The 16,272-nt window shown below is 54.1% G+C and overlaps 1 protein-coding gene across 1 annotated transcript; it reads left to right on the top strand.

The window, feature by feature from the left end:
* Positions 1-4,359: 4,359 nt before the first annotated feature.
* LOC144954885 (uncharacterized) lies at positions 4,360-16,067 on the top strand. The gene is made up of 4 exons (XM_078885276.1): positions 4,360-4,414; positions 10,164-11,291; positions 14,878-15,201; positions 16,030-16,067. Exons 2-4 carry the CDS (start codon positions 10,643-10,645, stop codon positions 16,065-16,067), a joined length of 1,011 nt encoding a protein of 336 aa, XP_078741402.1. The 5' UTR covers positions 4,360-4,414; positions 10,164-10,642.
* The last annotated feature ends 205 nt before the right edge of the window (positions 16,068-16,272 follow it).

Genomic DNA, 16,272 nt, shown 5'->3' with positions numbered 1-16,272 from the left:
GGAGAGGCTTCCACTCCTCTGTCGGGAGCTGGACCAGTACCGCCTGGATCTCTGTGGCATTCAGGAGGTCCGGTGTACTGGTCATTGTGTGTGTGTGCTCAGAGGAGAGGCTGCCACTCCTCTGTCGGGAGCTGGACCGGTACCGCCTGGATCTCTGCGGCATTCAGGAGGTCCGGTGTACTGGTCATTGTGTGTGTGTGCTCAGAGGAGAGGCTGCCACTCCTCTGTCGGGAGGTGGACCGGTACCGCCTGGATCTCTGCGGCATTCAGGAGGTCCGGTGTACTGGTCATGGTGTCTGTGTGTGCTCAGAGGAGAGGCTGCCACTCCTCTGTCGGGAGCTGGACCGGTACCGCCTGGATCTCTGCGGCATTCAGGAGGTCCGGTGTACTGGTCATTGTGTGTGTGTGCTCAGAGGAGAGGCTGCCACTCCTCTGTCGGGAGCTGGACCGGTACCGCCTGGATCTCTGTGGCATTCAGGAGGTCCGGTGGACCGGCTCTGGCTCCTGCCACCATGAGGGGTGGACAGTCCTCTACTCGGGGCAGGAGACTGCAAAACAACAGGGAGTGGCTCTTCTTCTGAACAAAAGAATGAAGGGGGCGTGGGAGCGTGGCGGTGAGGTGTGGGAAGCTGTAAGCCCCAGGCTACTTTGGGCTCGCCTTCCCATCAAACCGGAGGCGAGGAGTGGTGGTCGTGGTTACTTATGCCCCCACCGAAGACGAACATCCGTGGAGGGATGCAGGCAAAGCCGATGAGTCAGATGCCTTCTATGTCCTCCTGTCACAGGTGCTGGCTAAAGTGTCCACTCGGGACAGAGTCATCTTGTTGGGTGACTTCAATGCCCGAGTTGGTCATGATGCTGGCACCTGGTCTGGAGTGATTGGAAGGCATGGGCCAGATCAGCTCAATAACAACGGTAGGAGGCTGCTAGATTTTTGTGCAGCCCATGGGCTTGTAATTACCAACACGCTGTTCCGGCATCGGCGCATCCACACAACATCATGGATGCACGCCGGGTCCAAGCAAGAACATCTGCTGGACTACGTAGTGACGGACCAGCGGATGCGAGCCCATGTCCTTGACACCAGGACCTACCGTGGAGCTGATCTGCCCACTGACCATCGACTAGTCATCTGCAAGATGCGCCTGCCATTCTTCCACTCCGGTGGTGGGTGTACACCCAGGACCCCATTCAAACCAAAGGTGGCCTGGTCTCGGCAAGCTGATGAAAGTTGCAAGCGAGAATTTGATCATCGGCTGGGGTTGGCATCGTCCCCCACTCCTGATGTCGAGGGGAAATGGGCGAGGTTTAGGACTGTGGCTCATGCAGATGCTTTGGGTGAGTGAGTGGGTGGGTGAGTGAGTGGGTGGGTGAGTGGGTGGGTGGGTGGGTGAGTGAGTGAGTGGGTGGGTGGGTGGGTGAGTGAGTGGGTGGGTGGGTGAGTGAGTGGGTGGGTGAGTGTGTGAGTGGGTGAGTGTGTGAGTGGGTGAGTGGGTGGGTGAGTGAGTGGGTGGGTGGGTGAGTGGGTGGGTGAGTGAGTGGGTGGGTGGGTGGGTGGGTGAGTGGGTGGGTGGGTGGGTGGGTGAGTGGGTGGGTGAGTGAGTGAGTGAGTGGGTGGGTGGGTGGGTGAGTGAGTGAGTGGGTGGGTGAGTGGGTGGGTGAGTGAGTGGGTGGGTGGGTGAGTGGGTGGGTGGGTGAGTGGGTGAGTGGGTGGGTGAGTGAGTGGGTGGGTGGGTGAGTGGGTGGGTGAGTGAGTGGGTGGGTGGGTGAGTGGGTGGGTGAGTGGGTGGGTGGGTGAGTGGGTGAGTGGGTGGGTGGGTGAGTGGGTGGGTGGGTGAGTGAGTGGGTGAGTGGGTGAGTGTGTGAGTGGGTGGGTGAGTGGGTGGGTGGGTGAGTGTGTGAGTGGGTGGGTGAGCGAGTGGGTGGGTGAGCGAGTGGGTGGGTGAGCGAGTGGGTGGGTGAGCGAGTGGGTGGGTGAGCGAGTGGGTGGGTGAGCGAGTGGGTGGGTGAGCGAGTGGGTGGGTGAGCGAGTGGGTGGGTGAGCGAGTGGGTGGGTGAGCGAGTGGGTGGGTGAACGAGTGGGTCGGTGAGTGAGTGGGTGGGTGAGCGAATGGGTGGGTGAGTGAGCGAGTGGGTGGGTGAATGGGTGGGTGAATGAGTGGGTCGGTGGGTGAGTGGGTGAGTGAGTGGGTGAGTGAGTAGGTGAGTGGGTGAGTGAGTGGGTTAGTGAGTAGGTGAGTGGGTGAGTGAGTGGGTGAGTGAGTGAGTGGGTCAGTGAGTGGGTGAGTGAGCGGGTCGGTGGGTGAGTGGGTGAGTGAGTAGGTAAGTGGGTGAGTGAGTGGGTGAGTGAGTAGGTGAGTGGGTAGGTGAGTGGGTGGGTGGGTGGGTGAGTGAGTGGGTGAGTGAGGAGGTGAGTGGGTAGGTGAGTGGGTGGGTGGGTGAGTAGGTGGGTGAGTGAGTAGGTGAGTGAGTGAGTGGGAGAGTGAGTGAGTGGGTGGGTGAGTGAGTGTGTAGGTGGGTGGGTGAGTGAGTGGGTGGGTGAGTGAGTGAGTAGGTGAATGAGTGGGTGAGTGAGTAGGTGAGTGAGTGGGTGAGTGAGTGGGTGGGTGGGTGGGTGAGTGGGTGAGTGGGTGAGTGAGTGAGTGGGTCGGTGAGTGAGTGGGTGAGTGAGTGGGTCGGTGGGTGAGTGAGTGGGTGAGTGAGTAGGTGAGTGGGTGAGTGAGTAGGTGAGTGGGTGAGTGAGTGGGTGAGTGAGTGGGTGAGTGAGTGGGTGAGTGAGTAGGTGAGTGGGTAGGTGAGTGGGTGGGTGGGTGCGTAGGTGGGTGAGTGAGTAGGTGAGTGAGTGAGTGGGTGAGTGAGTGAGTGGGTGGGTGAGTGAGTGTGTAGGTGGGTGGGTGAGTGAGTGGGTGAGTGAGTAGGTGAGTGGGTAGGTGAGTGGGTGGGTGGGTGAGTAGGTGGGTGAGTGAGTAGGTGAGTGAGTGGGTGAGTGAGTGAGTGGGTGAGTGAGTGTGTAGGTGGGTGGGTGGGTGAGTGAGTGGGTGGGTGAGTGAGTGAGTAGGTGAGTGAGTGGGTGAGTGAGTAGGTGAGTGAGTGGGTGAGTGAGTGAGTGGGTGAGTGAGTGGGTGAGTGAGTAGGTGAGTGAGTGGGTGAGTGAGTGAGTGGGTGAGTGAGTGGGTGAGTGAGTGGGTGAGTGAGTGGGTGGGTGGGTGAGTGAGTGTGTAGGTGGGTGGGTGGGTGAGTGAGTGGGTGAGTGAGTAGGTGAGTGGGTGAGTGGGTGAGTGAGTAGGTGGGTGAGTGAATGAGTAGGTGAGTGAGTGGGTGAGTGAGTGAGTGGGTGAGTGAGTGTGTAGGTGGGTGGGTGGGTGAGTGAGTGAGTGGGTGGGTGAGTGAGTGGGTGAGTGAGTGGGTGAGTGAGTGGGTGAGTGAGTAGGTGAGTGGGTAGGTGAGTGGGTGGGTGGGTGAGTAGGTGGGTGAGTGAGTAGGTGAGTGAGTGGGTGAGTGAGTGAGTGGGTGAGTGTGTAGGTGGGTGGGTGGGTGAGTGAGTGGGTGGGTGAGTGAGTAGGTGAGTGAGTGGGTGAGTGAGTAGGTGAGTGAGTAGGTGAGTGAGTGGGTGAGTGAGTGGGTGGGTGAGTGAGTGGGTGAGTGAGTAGGTGAGTGAGTGCTTGGCTTCGTTCACTGCCAGAGAAGTTGGTGGGGGGGGTCTGTGCGTGATGACGTCACGCACCTTCTGTTTGGTGACGTCACCACGCATTAACAATTTCCCCATCGGTGACGTCACCACACACTGTCCCTGCGGTGACGTCACGCGCTACCCATTACGTCATCACACACTCTTCCCCTCTGGTGACGTCACTACACACCCTCCTACTCCTTGACGTCACTATGCACCCGTCATTTGACGTCACCACGCACCCTCCCACCCTTTTGGTAACGTCACCACGCACCTTCCCACCCCGTCGGTGACGTCACCACGCACCCTCCCACCCTTTTGGTGACGTCACCACGCACCTTTCCACCCCGTCGGTGACGTCACCACGCACCTTCCCACCCCGTCGGTGACGTCACCACGCACCCTCCCACCCCGTCGGTGACGTCACCACGCACCCTCCCACCCCGTCGGTGACGTCACCACGCACCCTCCCACCCCGTCGGTGACGTCACCACGCACCCTCCCACCCCGTCGGTGACGTCACCACGCACCTTCCCACCCCGTCGGTGACGTCACCACGCACCCTCCCACCCCGTCGGTGACGTCACCACGCACCCTCCCACCCCCGTCGGTGACGTCACCACGCACCCTCCCACCCCGTCGGTGACGTCACCACGCACCCTCCCACCCCGTCGGTGACGTCACCACGCACCCTCTCCGCCCGTTGGTGACGTCACGCGGCGGCCCGGGCGAACGGAGTTCGCGGTGAGTGGCGCTGCAGATCAACATCAACAACATCATCAACATCAACAACATCAACAACAACATCAACACCAACAACATCAACAACAACATCATCATCAACACTATCATCATCAACATCAACAACATCAACAACAACATCATCATCAACACTATCATCATCAACATCAACAACATCAACAACATCATCATCATCAACACTATCATCATCAACATCAACAACATCAACAACAACATCATCATCAACACTATCACCATCAACACCAACAACATCAACAACAACATCATCATCAACACTATCATCATCAACACTATCATCATCAACAACAACATCATCAACAACAACATCATCATCAACACTATCATCATCAACATCAACAACACCACCAACAACATCAACAACATCAACAACAACATCATCATCAACACTATCATCATCAACATCACCAACAACAACATCATCAACAACAACAACATCAACAACAACAACATCATCAACATCAACAACATCAACAACATCAACAACAACATCATCATCAACACTATCATCATCAACATCAACAACACCACCAACAACATCAACAACATCAACAACAACATCATCATCAACACTATCATCATCAACATCACCAACAACAACATCATCAACAACAACAACATCAACAATAACAACATCATCAACATCAACAACATCAACAACATCAACAACAACATCATCATCAACACTATCATCATCAACATCAACAACACCACCAACAACATCAACAACATCAACAACAACATCATCATCAACACTATCATCATCAACATCACCAACAACAACATCATCAACATCAACAACATCAACACCAACATCATCAACATCAACAACATCATCATCAACATCATCAACACCAACATCACCACCAACATCATCAACATCACCACCATCATCAACACTATCATCACCAACAACAACACCACCACCATCAACACCATCATCATCACTACCAACAACCAACAACAACCACCACCTACACCACCTACACCACCACCTACACCACCACCTACACCACCACCTACACCACCACCTACACCACCTACCCCACCACCTACACCACCACCTACAACAACAACCACCTACACCACCACCACCTACACCACCACCTACACCACCACCTACACCACCACCTACACCACCACCACCACCACCTACACCACCTACACCACCACCACCTACATCACCACCACCTACACCACCTACACCACCACCTACACCACCACCTACACCACCACCTACACCTACACCACCTACACCTACACCACCACCACCTACACCACCACCTACAACAACAACCACCTACACCACCACCACCTACACCACCTACTCCACCACCATCCACACCACCACCACCTACACCACCTACACCACCTACACCACCACCATCCACACCACCACCACCTACACCACCTACACCACCTACACCACCACCATCCACACCACCACCACCTACACCACCACCACCTACACCACCACCTACACCACCACCTACACCACCACCATCAACACCATCATCATCACTACCAACAACAACCACCACCTACACCACCACCTACACCACCACCTACACCACCTACACCACCACCTACACCACCTACACCACCACCTACACCACCTACACCACCACCTACACCACCACCACCTACACCACCACCACCTACACCACCACCTACACCACCACCTACACCACCACCTACACCACCACCTACAACAACAACCACCTACACCACCACCACCTACACCACCACCACCTACACCACCTACACCACCTACACCACCTACACCACCACCTACACCACCACCACCTACACCACCACCTACACCACCACCTACACCACCACCTACACCACCTACAACAACAACCACCTACACCACCACCACCTACACCACCTACACCACCTACACCACCACCTACACCACCACCTACACCACCACCTACACCACCTCTTACACCACCTACACCACCACCACCTACACCACCACCTACACCACCTACACCACCACCTACACCACCACCTACACCACCACCTACACCACCACCACCTACACCACCACCTACACCACCTACACCACCACCTACACCACCTACACCACCACCACCTACACCACCACCTACACCACCACCTACACCACCACCTACACCACCTACACCACCACCACCTACACCACCACCTACACCACCTACACCACCACCTACACCACCTACACCACCACCTACAACAACAACCACCTACACCACCTACACCACCACCTACAACAACAACCACCTACATCACCACCTACACCACCACCTACACCACCACCACCTACACCACCACCACCTACACCACCTACACCACCACCACCTACACCACCACCACCTACACCACCTACACCACCACCACCTACACCACCACCACCTACACCACCTACACCACCTACACCACCACCACCTACACCACCACCTACACCACCACCTACACCACCTACACCACCACCACCTACACCACCTACACCACCACCTACAACAACAACCACCTACACCACCACCACCTACACAACCTACACCACCACCACCTACACCACCTACACCACCACCTACACCACCTACACCACCTACACCACCTACACCACCTACACCACCACCACCTACACCACCACCTACACTACCACCACCTACACTACCACCACCTACACCACCACCTACACCACCACCACCTACACCACCTACACCACCACCTACACTACCACCACCTACACTACCACCACCTACACCACCACCTACACCACCACCACCTACACCACCACCACCTACACCACCTACACCACCACCACCTACACCACCACCACCTACACCACCTACACCACCTACACCACCAACAAAACTGACACCTTTTTTACGAGGAGTCATGTTTGCATAGACCACAATACCTGCGGTCATAATGCAAACAAAAAACACAACTTTGATCATGTATGTGCACTGTCCTTGAAGTTGATTGGTCCACACCCGAGACAGCTTTCCTTAGAGCCTAGTCTCACATGGTCCTTGAAGTTGATTGGTCCACACCCGAGACAGCTTTCCTTAGAGCCTAGTCTCACATGGTCCTTGAAGTTGATTGGTCCACACCCGAGACAGCTTTCCTTAGAGCCTAGTCTCACATGGTCCTTGAAGTTGATTGGTCCACACCCGAGACAGCTTTCCTTAGAGCCTAGTCTCACACGGTCCTTGAAGTTGATTGGTCCACACCCGAGACAGCTTTCCTTAGAGCCTAGTCTCACATGGTCCTTGAAGTTGATTGGTCCACACCCGAGACAGCTTTCCTTAGAGCCTAGTCTCACATGGTCCTTGAAGTTGATTGGTCCACACCCGAGACAGCTTTCCTTAGAGCCTAGTCTCACATGGTCCTTGAAGTTGATTGGTCCACACCCGAGACAGCTTTCCTTAGAGCCTAGTCTCACACGGTCCTTGAAGTTGATTGGTCCACACCCGAGACAGCTTTCCTTAGAGCCTAGTCTCACATGGTCCTTGAAGTTGATTGGTCCACACCCGAGACAGCTTTCCTTAGAGCCTAGTCTCACATGGTCCTTGAAGTTGATTGGTCCACACCCGAGACAGCTTTCCTTAGAGCCTAGTCTCACATGGTCCTTGAAGTTGATTGGTCCACACCCGAGACAGCTTTCCTTAGAGCCTAGTCTCACACGGTCCTTGAAGTTGATTGGTCCACACCCGAGACAGCTTTCCTTAGAGCCTAGTCTCACATGGTCCTTGAAGTTGATTGGTCCACACCCGAGACAGCTTTCCTTAGAGCCTAGTCTCACATGGTCCTTGAAGTTGATTGGTCCACACCCGAGACAGCTTTCCTTAGAGCCTAGTCTCACATGGTCCTTGAAGTTGATTGGTCCACACCCGAGACAGCTTTCCTTAGAGCCTAGTCTCACATGGTCCTTGAAGTTGATTGGTCCACACCCGAGACAGCTTTCCTTAGAGCCTAGTCTCACATGGTCCTTGAAGTTGATTGGTCCACACCCGAGACAGCTTTCCTTAGAGCCTAGTCTCACACGGTCCTTGAAGTTGATTGGTCCACACCCGAGACAGCTTTCCTTAGAGCCTAGTCTCACATGGTCCTTGAAGTTGATTGGTCCACACCCGAGACAGCTTTCCTTAGAGCCTAGTCTCACATGGTCCTTGAAGTTGATTGGTCCACACCCGAGACAGCTTTCCTTAGAGCCTAGTCTCACATGGTCCTTGAAGTTGATTGGTCCACACCAGAGACAGCTTTCCTTAGAGCCTAGTCTCACATGGTCCTTGAAGTTGATTGGTCCACACCAGAGACAGCTTTCCTTAGAGCCTAGTCTCACATGGTCCTTGAAGTTGATTGGTCCACACCCGAGACAGCTTTCCTTAGAGCCTAGTCTCACATGGTCCTTGAAGTTGATTGGTCCACACCCGAGACAGCTTTCCTTAGAGCCTAGTCTCACATGGTCCTTGAAGTTGATTGGTCCACACCCGAGACAGCTTTCCTTAGAGCCTAGTCTCACATGGTCCTTGAAGTTGATTGGTCCACACCCGAGACAGCTTTCCTTAGAGCCTAGTCTCACATGGTCCTTGAAGTTGATTGGTCCACACCCGAGACAGCTTTCCTTAGAGCCTAGTCTCACATGGTCCTTGAAGTTGATTGGTCCACACCAGAGACAGCTTTCCTTAGAGCCTAGTCTCACATGGTCCTTGAAGTTGATTGGTCCACACCAGAGACAGCTTTCCTTAGAGCCTAGTCTCACATGGTCCTTGAAGTTGATTGGTCCACACCCGAGACAGCTTTCCTTAGAGCCTAGTATCACATGGTCCTTGAAGTTGATTGGTCCACACCCGAGACAGCTTTCCTTAGAGCCTAGTCTCACATGGTCCTTGAAGTTGATTGGTCCACACCCGAGACAGCTTTCCTTAGAGCCTAGTCTCACATGGTCCTTGAAGTTGATTGGTCCACACCCGAGACAGCTTTCCTTAGAGCCTAGTCTCACATGGTCCTTGAAGTTGATTGGTCCACACCCGAGACAGCTTTCCTTAGAGCCTAGTCTCACATGGTCCTTGAAGTTGATTGGTCCACACCCGAGACAGCTTTCCTTAGAGCCTAGTCTCACATGGTCCTTGAAGTTGATTGGTCCACACCCGAGACAGCTTTCCTTAGAGCCTAGTCTCACACAGCACCATATTTTAACACTAAAGCAGTCACTGACTCGCAACAACTTGCAATCGTAAGCGACGGAGTTAATTTCGGGTAAAATCAATGAAAACGGGGTATGCCGATGGCATAAAAATGAGATGTGACAGAGCAAATCTGAGATCAGATTTGGAATCGGCACCCTGAAATGAGTCTAGAACAGCTGCAAAAGTCCAGGCCAGAAAAAAATGCTTTTTTTGTTGTTGTTGACCAGTGTTATAAAACAATGGTGTGGACCAATCAACTTCAAGGACAGTGCATACACATTATCAGAGTTGTGTTTTTTGTTTGCATTATGGCTGCAGGTATTGTGGTCTATGCAAAAAAAGGTGTCAGTTTTGTTGCCAGATAGAAGGGTAAAAAAACAATTATCATATTTTTTACTGGCAAATGAGGTTCCAATGGTGTAATTGGCTAAGTGTCGGGCTCAACGCCACATTTACTCTGCGATGTTTTTTTTTGTTTTGGGTTCGTCTTGATCCCGATGTGCTCCCCCTACTCTGCGTCAATACAGAAACGCCCCGAAACGAGAGACGGAGAGGCCTGTCGACCGCACGCAACCCCCTCACGAGCGCCCGCTACAGCGTGCCCCTCGCTCCCGCTACAGCGTGCCCCTCGCTCCCGCTACAGCGTACCCCTCGCTCCCGCTACAGCGTACCCCTCGCGCCCGCTACAGCGTACCCCTCGCTCCCGCTACAGCGTACTCCTCGCTCCCGCTACAGCGTACCCCTCGCGCCCGCTACAGCGTACCCCTCGCTCCCGCTACAGCGTACCCCTCGCTCCCGCTACAGCGTACCCCTCGCTCCCGCTACAGCGTACCCCTCGCTCCCGCTACAGCGTACCCCTCGCTCCCGCTACAGCGTACCCCTCGCTCCCGCTACAGCGTACCCCTCGCTCCCGCTACAGCGTACCCCTCGCCGCCGTTCCGTCGGTCGATCCACTCTCGGCTCGGGGGTTTGGGGCGGGGTACAGCGGGGGGGGTGTTCAAGCTTCATGGAGCCGCACGGGACCCTGGGAGGGGGAGGCCCTGGGGCCCCTCGGGGCGAGCCGACCGCCACGCCGCGGAGGAAGGCAAATAGCCGCAAGGGGAAAGTCCCCGTCAAGACGACGGCGCCGCCGCCGCTTCCTCACGCTCCGCCTGCCCCACGTCCGCCATCGGAAGAGCAACTCGGTGGAGGAGGCGAGGAGGGTGGAGGAGGAGGTGGTGGAGCAGGAGGTGGAGCAGGAGAGGGAGGAGGAGGAGGTGGAGGACCCCCCCCCAACTTCTTCGGAGCGTGGCCAGGAATGAAGGCGGAGGGGAGCCGGGACGGCTGTCATCGGCCCGTTGCCATCAAGCAGGAGCGCGAAGACGCCTTCGGCCACGGGACGTGGTGGCCGCAGGCCGGGCCGGGTGGCGGTGACGGCGGTGACGGTGGTGACGGTGGTGACGGCGGTGACGACGGCGGTTCCGGTTCGGCAGCGGGTGCCGGGCGGACCGGCGACGGACGCCACGTCAAGCTGGAAGAGGCGTCGGACATCTGGGACGAGCGGGGACTGCCCCGTCCCGTCGAGGTGGACGTGATGGTGGAGGAGGAGGAGGATGAGGAGGAGGAGGATGGGCAGCAGTCCATGAGCAACCGGCAGGACAACGACTACACGGACGGTGAGTCTTGCGGGAAACGTTGCCTCCCTTAAGACAGGGGTCCCCTTAAGACAGGGTCCCTTAAGACAGGGTCCCCTTAAGACAGGGTCCCTTAAGACAGGGTCCCCTTAAGACAGGGGTCCCTTAAGACAGGGTCCCCTTAAGACAGGGTCCCCTTAAGACAGGGCTCCACTGTCCTTGAAGTTGATTGGTCCACACCCGAGACAGCTTTCCTTAGAGCCTAGTCTCACATGGTCCTTGAAGTTGATTGGTCCACACCCGAGACAGCTTTCCTTAGAGCCTAGTCTCACATGGTCCTTGAAGTTGATTGGTCCACACCCGAGACAGCTTTCCTTAGAGCCTAGTCTCACATGGTCCTTGAAGTTGATTGGTCCACACCCAAGACAGCTTTTCTTAGAGCCTAGTCTCACATGGTGTTGGACCAGATGACGCCAAAAATTTACGTAAGTTTTCTCTCCGCCTGATTAAGATCGCTTGCGTTGCGATCGAAACGTCGTGGGTTGTTTTGCTTTTATTCTTTTCAATTTATTATTTCTATTTTATCATTTAAAATTAGTTTAGATTTTTTTGCTTTCTATTTACGTCACTTTACCGAAAGAACCAAAAATATGACCACCACCACCAACTCGCGCCTGATAGGAGGGCCAGAACCGCGTCCCTTAAAGCAGCGGTCTTTGAGTTGTGCGCCTTTTGGCGTCATCTGGTCCAACACCAGTGGAGACTAGGCTCTAAGAAAAGCTGTCTCGGGTGTGGACCAATCAACTTCAAGGACCATGTGAGACTAGGCTCTAAGGAAAGCTGTCTCGGGTGTGGACCAATCAACTTCAAGGACCATGTGAGACTAGGCTCTAAGGAAAGCTGTCTCGGGTGTGGACCAATCAACTTCAAGGACCATGTGAGACTAGGCTCTAAGGAAAGCTGTCTCGGGTGTGGACCAATCAACTTCAAGGACCGTGTGAGACTAGGCTCTAAGGAAAGCTGTCTCGGGTGTGGACCAATCAACTTCAAGGACCGTGTGAGACTAGGCTCTAAGGAAAGCTGTCTCGGGTGTGGACCAATCAACTTCAAGGACCATGTGAGACTAGGCTCTAAGAAAAGCTGTCTCGGGTGTGGACCAATCAACTTCAAGGACCGTGTGAGACTAGGCTCTAAGGAAAGCTGTCTCGGGTGTGGACCAATCAACTTCAAGGACCGTGTGAGACTAGGCTCTAAGGAAAGCTGTCTCGGGTGTGGACCAATCAACTTCAAGGACCATGTGAGACTAGGCTCTAAGAAAAGCTGTCTCGGGTGTGGACCAATCAACTTCAAGGACCGTGTGAGACTAGGCTCTAAGGAAAGCTGTCTCGGGTGTGGACCAATCAACTTCAAGGACCGTGTGAGACTAGGCTCTAAGGAAAGCTGTCTCGGGTGTGGACCAATCAACTTCAAGGACCATGTGAGACTAGGCTCTAAGGAAAGCTGTCTCGGGTGTGGACCAATCAACTTCAAGGACGGTGCATATCATTATTATCATCATCAGAGTTGTTTCTTTTTGTTTGCATTTTGACTGCTTGTGTTGTGGTTATTGCAAACATGATGCCTCGTATAAAGGTGTCAGTTTTTGTACCAGTTGGAAGGGTAAAAACCTATCACTATATTTTGCCACTGTTAAAGGAGATGTCTCATAGTGAACCTATTATCATATTTTGCTATTGTTATAGGAGATGTCTCATAGTGAACCTATTATCATATTTTGCTACTGTTATAGGAGATGTCTCATAGTGAACCTATTATCATATTTTGCTACTGTTATAGGAGATGTCTCATAGTGAACCTATTATCATATTTTGCTACTGTTATAGGAGATGTCTCATAGTGAACCTATTATCATATTTTGCTACTGTTATAGGAGATGTCTCATAGTGAACCTATTATCATATTTTGCTACTGTTATAGGAGATGTCTCATAGTGAACCTATTATCATATTTTGCTACTGTTATAGGAGATGTCTCATAGTGAACCTATTATCATATTTTGCCACTGTTATAGGAGATGTCTCATAGTGAACCTATTATCATATTTTGCTACTGTTATAGGAGATGTCTCATAGTGAACCTATTATCATATTTTGCTACTGTTATAGGAGATGTCTCATAGTGAACCTATTATCATATTTTGCCACTGTTATAGGAGATGTCTCATAGTGAACCTATTATCATATTTTGCTACTGTTATAGGAGATGTCTCATAGTGAACCTATTATCATATTTTGCTACTGTCAAAGGAGATGTCTCATAGTGAACCTATTATCATATTTTGCTACTGTTATAGGAGATGTCTCATAGTGAACCTATTATCATATTTTGCTACTGTTATAGGAGATGTCTCATAGTGAACCTATTATCATATTTTGCTACTGTTATAGGAGATGTCTCATAGTGAACCTATTATCATATTTTGCTACTGTTATAGGAGATGTCTCATAGTGAACCTATTATCATATTTTGCTACTGTTATAGGAGATGTCTCATAGTGAACCTATTATCATATTTTGCTACTGTTATAGGAGATGTCTCATAGTGAACCTATTATCATATTTTGCTACTGGCAAAGGAGGTTCCAATGGTGAATGTGGTGGTAGTCGTTGTTGTCGCGTTCCTGAAGGACATGGCGGTGAGAGTCCACGTGAGTCTTCTGTCGTTGGGTTGTTTTTTGACGCGACACAAACCCCCCTTTGTCAACTCTCTCCCCGTGTCGCCCTCCCGTGTCTCCCTCCCGTGTCTCTCTCCCCGTGTCTCCCTCCCGTGTCTCCCTCTCTCTCCCCCCGTGTCTCCCCCCCCGTGTCTCCCTCCCGTGTCTCTTCCCCCGTGTCTCTCCCCCCGTGTCTCCCTCTCTCTCCGCCCGTGTCTCTCCCCCCGTGTCTCCCTCCCGTGTCTCTCCCCCCGTGTCTCTCCCCCCGTGTCTCCCTCTCTCTCCGCCCGTGTCTCTCCCCCCGTGTCTCCCTCCCGTGTCTCCCTCCCGTGTCTCTCCCCCCGTGTCTCTCCCCCCGTGTCTCCCTCTCTCTCCCCGTGTCTCCCTCTCTCTCCCCGTGTCTCCCTCCCGTGTTTCCCTCCCGTGTCTCCCCCCCCCCCGTGTCTCTCCCCCCGTGTCTCCCTCTCTCTCCGCCCGTGTCTCTCCCCCCGTGTCTCTCCCCCCGTGTCTCCCTCCCGTGTCTCCCTCCCATGTCTCTCCCCCCGTGTCTCTCCCCCCGTGTCTCCCTCTCTCTCCCCGTGTCTCCCTCCCGTGTCTCCCTCCCGTGTCCCCCCCCCCCCCCGTGTCTCTCCCCCCGTGTCTCCCTCTCTCTCCGCCCGTGTCTCTCCCCCCGTGTCTCTCCCCCCGTGTCTCCCTCCCGTGTCTCCCTCCCGTGTCTCTCCCCCCGTGTCTCCCTCCCGTGTCTCCCTCCCGTGTCTCTCCCCCGTGTCTCCCTCTCTCTCCGCCCGTGTCTCCCTCCCGTGTCTCCCTCTCACCCCCCCGTGTCTCCCTCCCACACCGTCGCCACCACCACCGTCACCAGGCGAGGTCCACATCCAGGTTCGACGCGTCCCTTGCCCCCTCTGCGCCCGCCAGTTCCTCTGCCACTCGGTCCTCCAGAACCACCTTCGCTCCAGGCACTCGCGACGTCCACCGGGCGCCACCGGCTCTCCCCGTCGGTGCTGGAGAGCGCCACGGCTCCAACTTCAAGGCGAGCGTGCGGATCCATCACCGCTCCCACACGGGCGAAAGGCCGTTGGCGTGCGGGTCGTGCGGGGCGTCGTTCGCCCGAGCGGGGCACCTGCGGCGACACCAGCGGACGCACGCCCGGCCCAAGCCGTTCGTGTGCCCGGCATGCGGACGGGGCTACTCGCGGATCGGGGGCCTCAGGAGGCATCAGGTGGTGCACGGATCGGGGACGTGAGAGGAGGGGGAGGAGAGGGAGGGAGGAGGGGGGGGGCAGGAGGGGGAGGGAGTGGAGAGGCAGGGGGTGCAATAGGAGTGTTGTACAACGGACGGTGAAGGTGTTCGAGGCGACAGCATTGGCTGTGTTCGGAGATGTTGACTACCTCGCCTGGTCTACAGGAGGTCGTGGGTTCCATCTCGACCCTGACGACGCTGCTGCTGCTGCTGTAGATTTGGATATTTCACTCCGGGTCCTCCGGTTTTTCCCCTCTCACGTTTAGAATCAACGTCACCACGAGCTCAGAGTCTGTGTCTGCTGCTATCAATGTGCACATGGTGATGATGATGATGATATCAGTCACGTGGCTGAGCTTCTGATACAATATCTACACAGCAGCTGAGTGGTGGTCTTACACCTGGTGACACAAACTTAGTTTAGTTGTAGTGTGGGGCTCTGTGGGTGTCTATGGGTCTCTGTGTGTCTCTGTGTGTCTCTGTGGGTCTCTGTGGGTGTCTATGGGTCTCTGTGGGTCTGTGTAGGTCTGTGTGGGGCTCTGTGGGTCTCTATGAGTCTGGGTCTCTGTGGGTCTGTGTGGATCTCTATGAGTATGGGTCTCTGTGGGTCTGTGTGGGTCTCTATGAGTATGGGTCTCTGTGGCTCTCTCTATGGGTGTCTATGGGTCTCTCTGTATCGAAATCATTTATCGGCTCCTATAAATCTCTGCGTGATGCTGGTGATGGCGGTGACCATATCGGCCGCGTTCATCACCCGCGATGTCCCAATTCCGCCTGTCCGATTGAATATCCGCCCCAAACTTGACCCGAAGCTTTCGCGCCCCGCAGGAATTACCCGTATGGTGACTCTAACCGAACGAAACTAAGGGTCAGATTTCGATGTAAAGCTTCTTTCGTGACTGCAGCAGGGATTCATCTTCTTGGTTCTTTCGGTAAAGTCGTCACGTAGAAGGGAAGTAATGAAATAATAAAAATAAAACATAATAAAAATATTATAATATACTTTAATAAAATAATATAATATTATTCAATTTCGATGTAAAGCTTCTTTCGTGACTGCAGGGATTCATC

This window comes from Lampetra fluviatilis, unplaced genomic scaffold (assembly GCF_964198595.1).
Source record: "Lampetra fluviatilis unplaced genomic scaffold, kcLamFluv1.1 SCAFFOLD_237, whole genome shotgun sequence".
In the NCBI taxonomy this organism is placed as follows: Eukaryota; Metazoa; Chordata; class Hyperoartia; order Petromyzontiformes; family Petromyzontidae; genus Lampetra; species Lampetra fluviatilis.
Note: the sequence above shows the minus strand (reverse complement) of the source record. Positions and strands in the feature narration are given on the sequence as shown.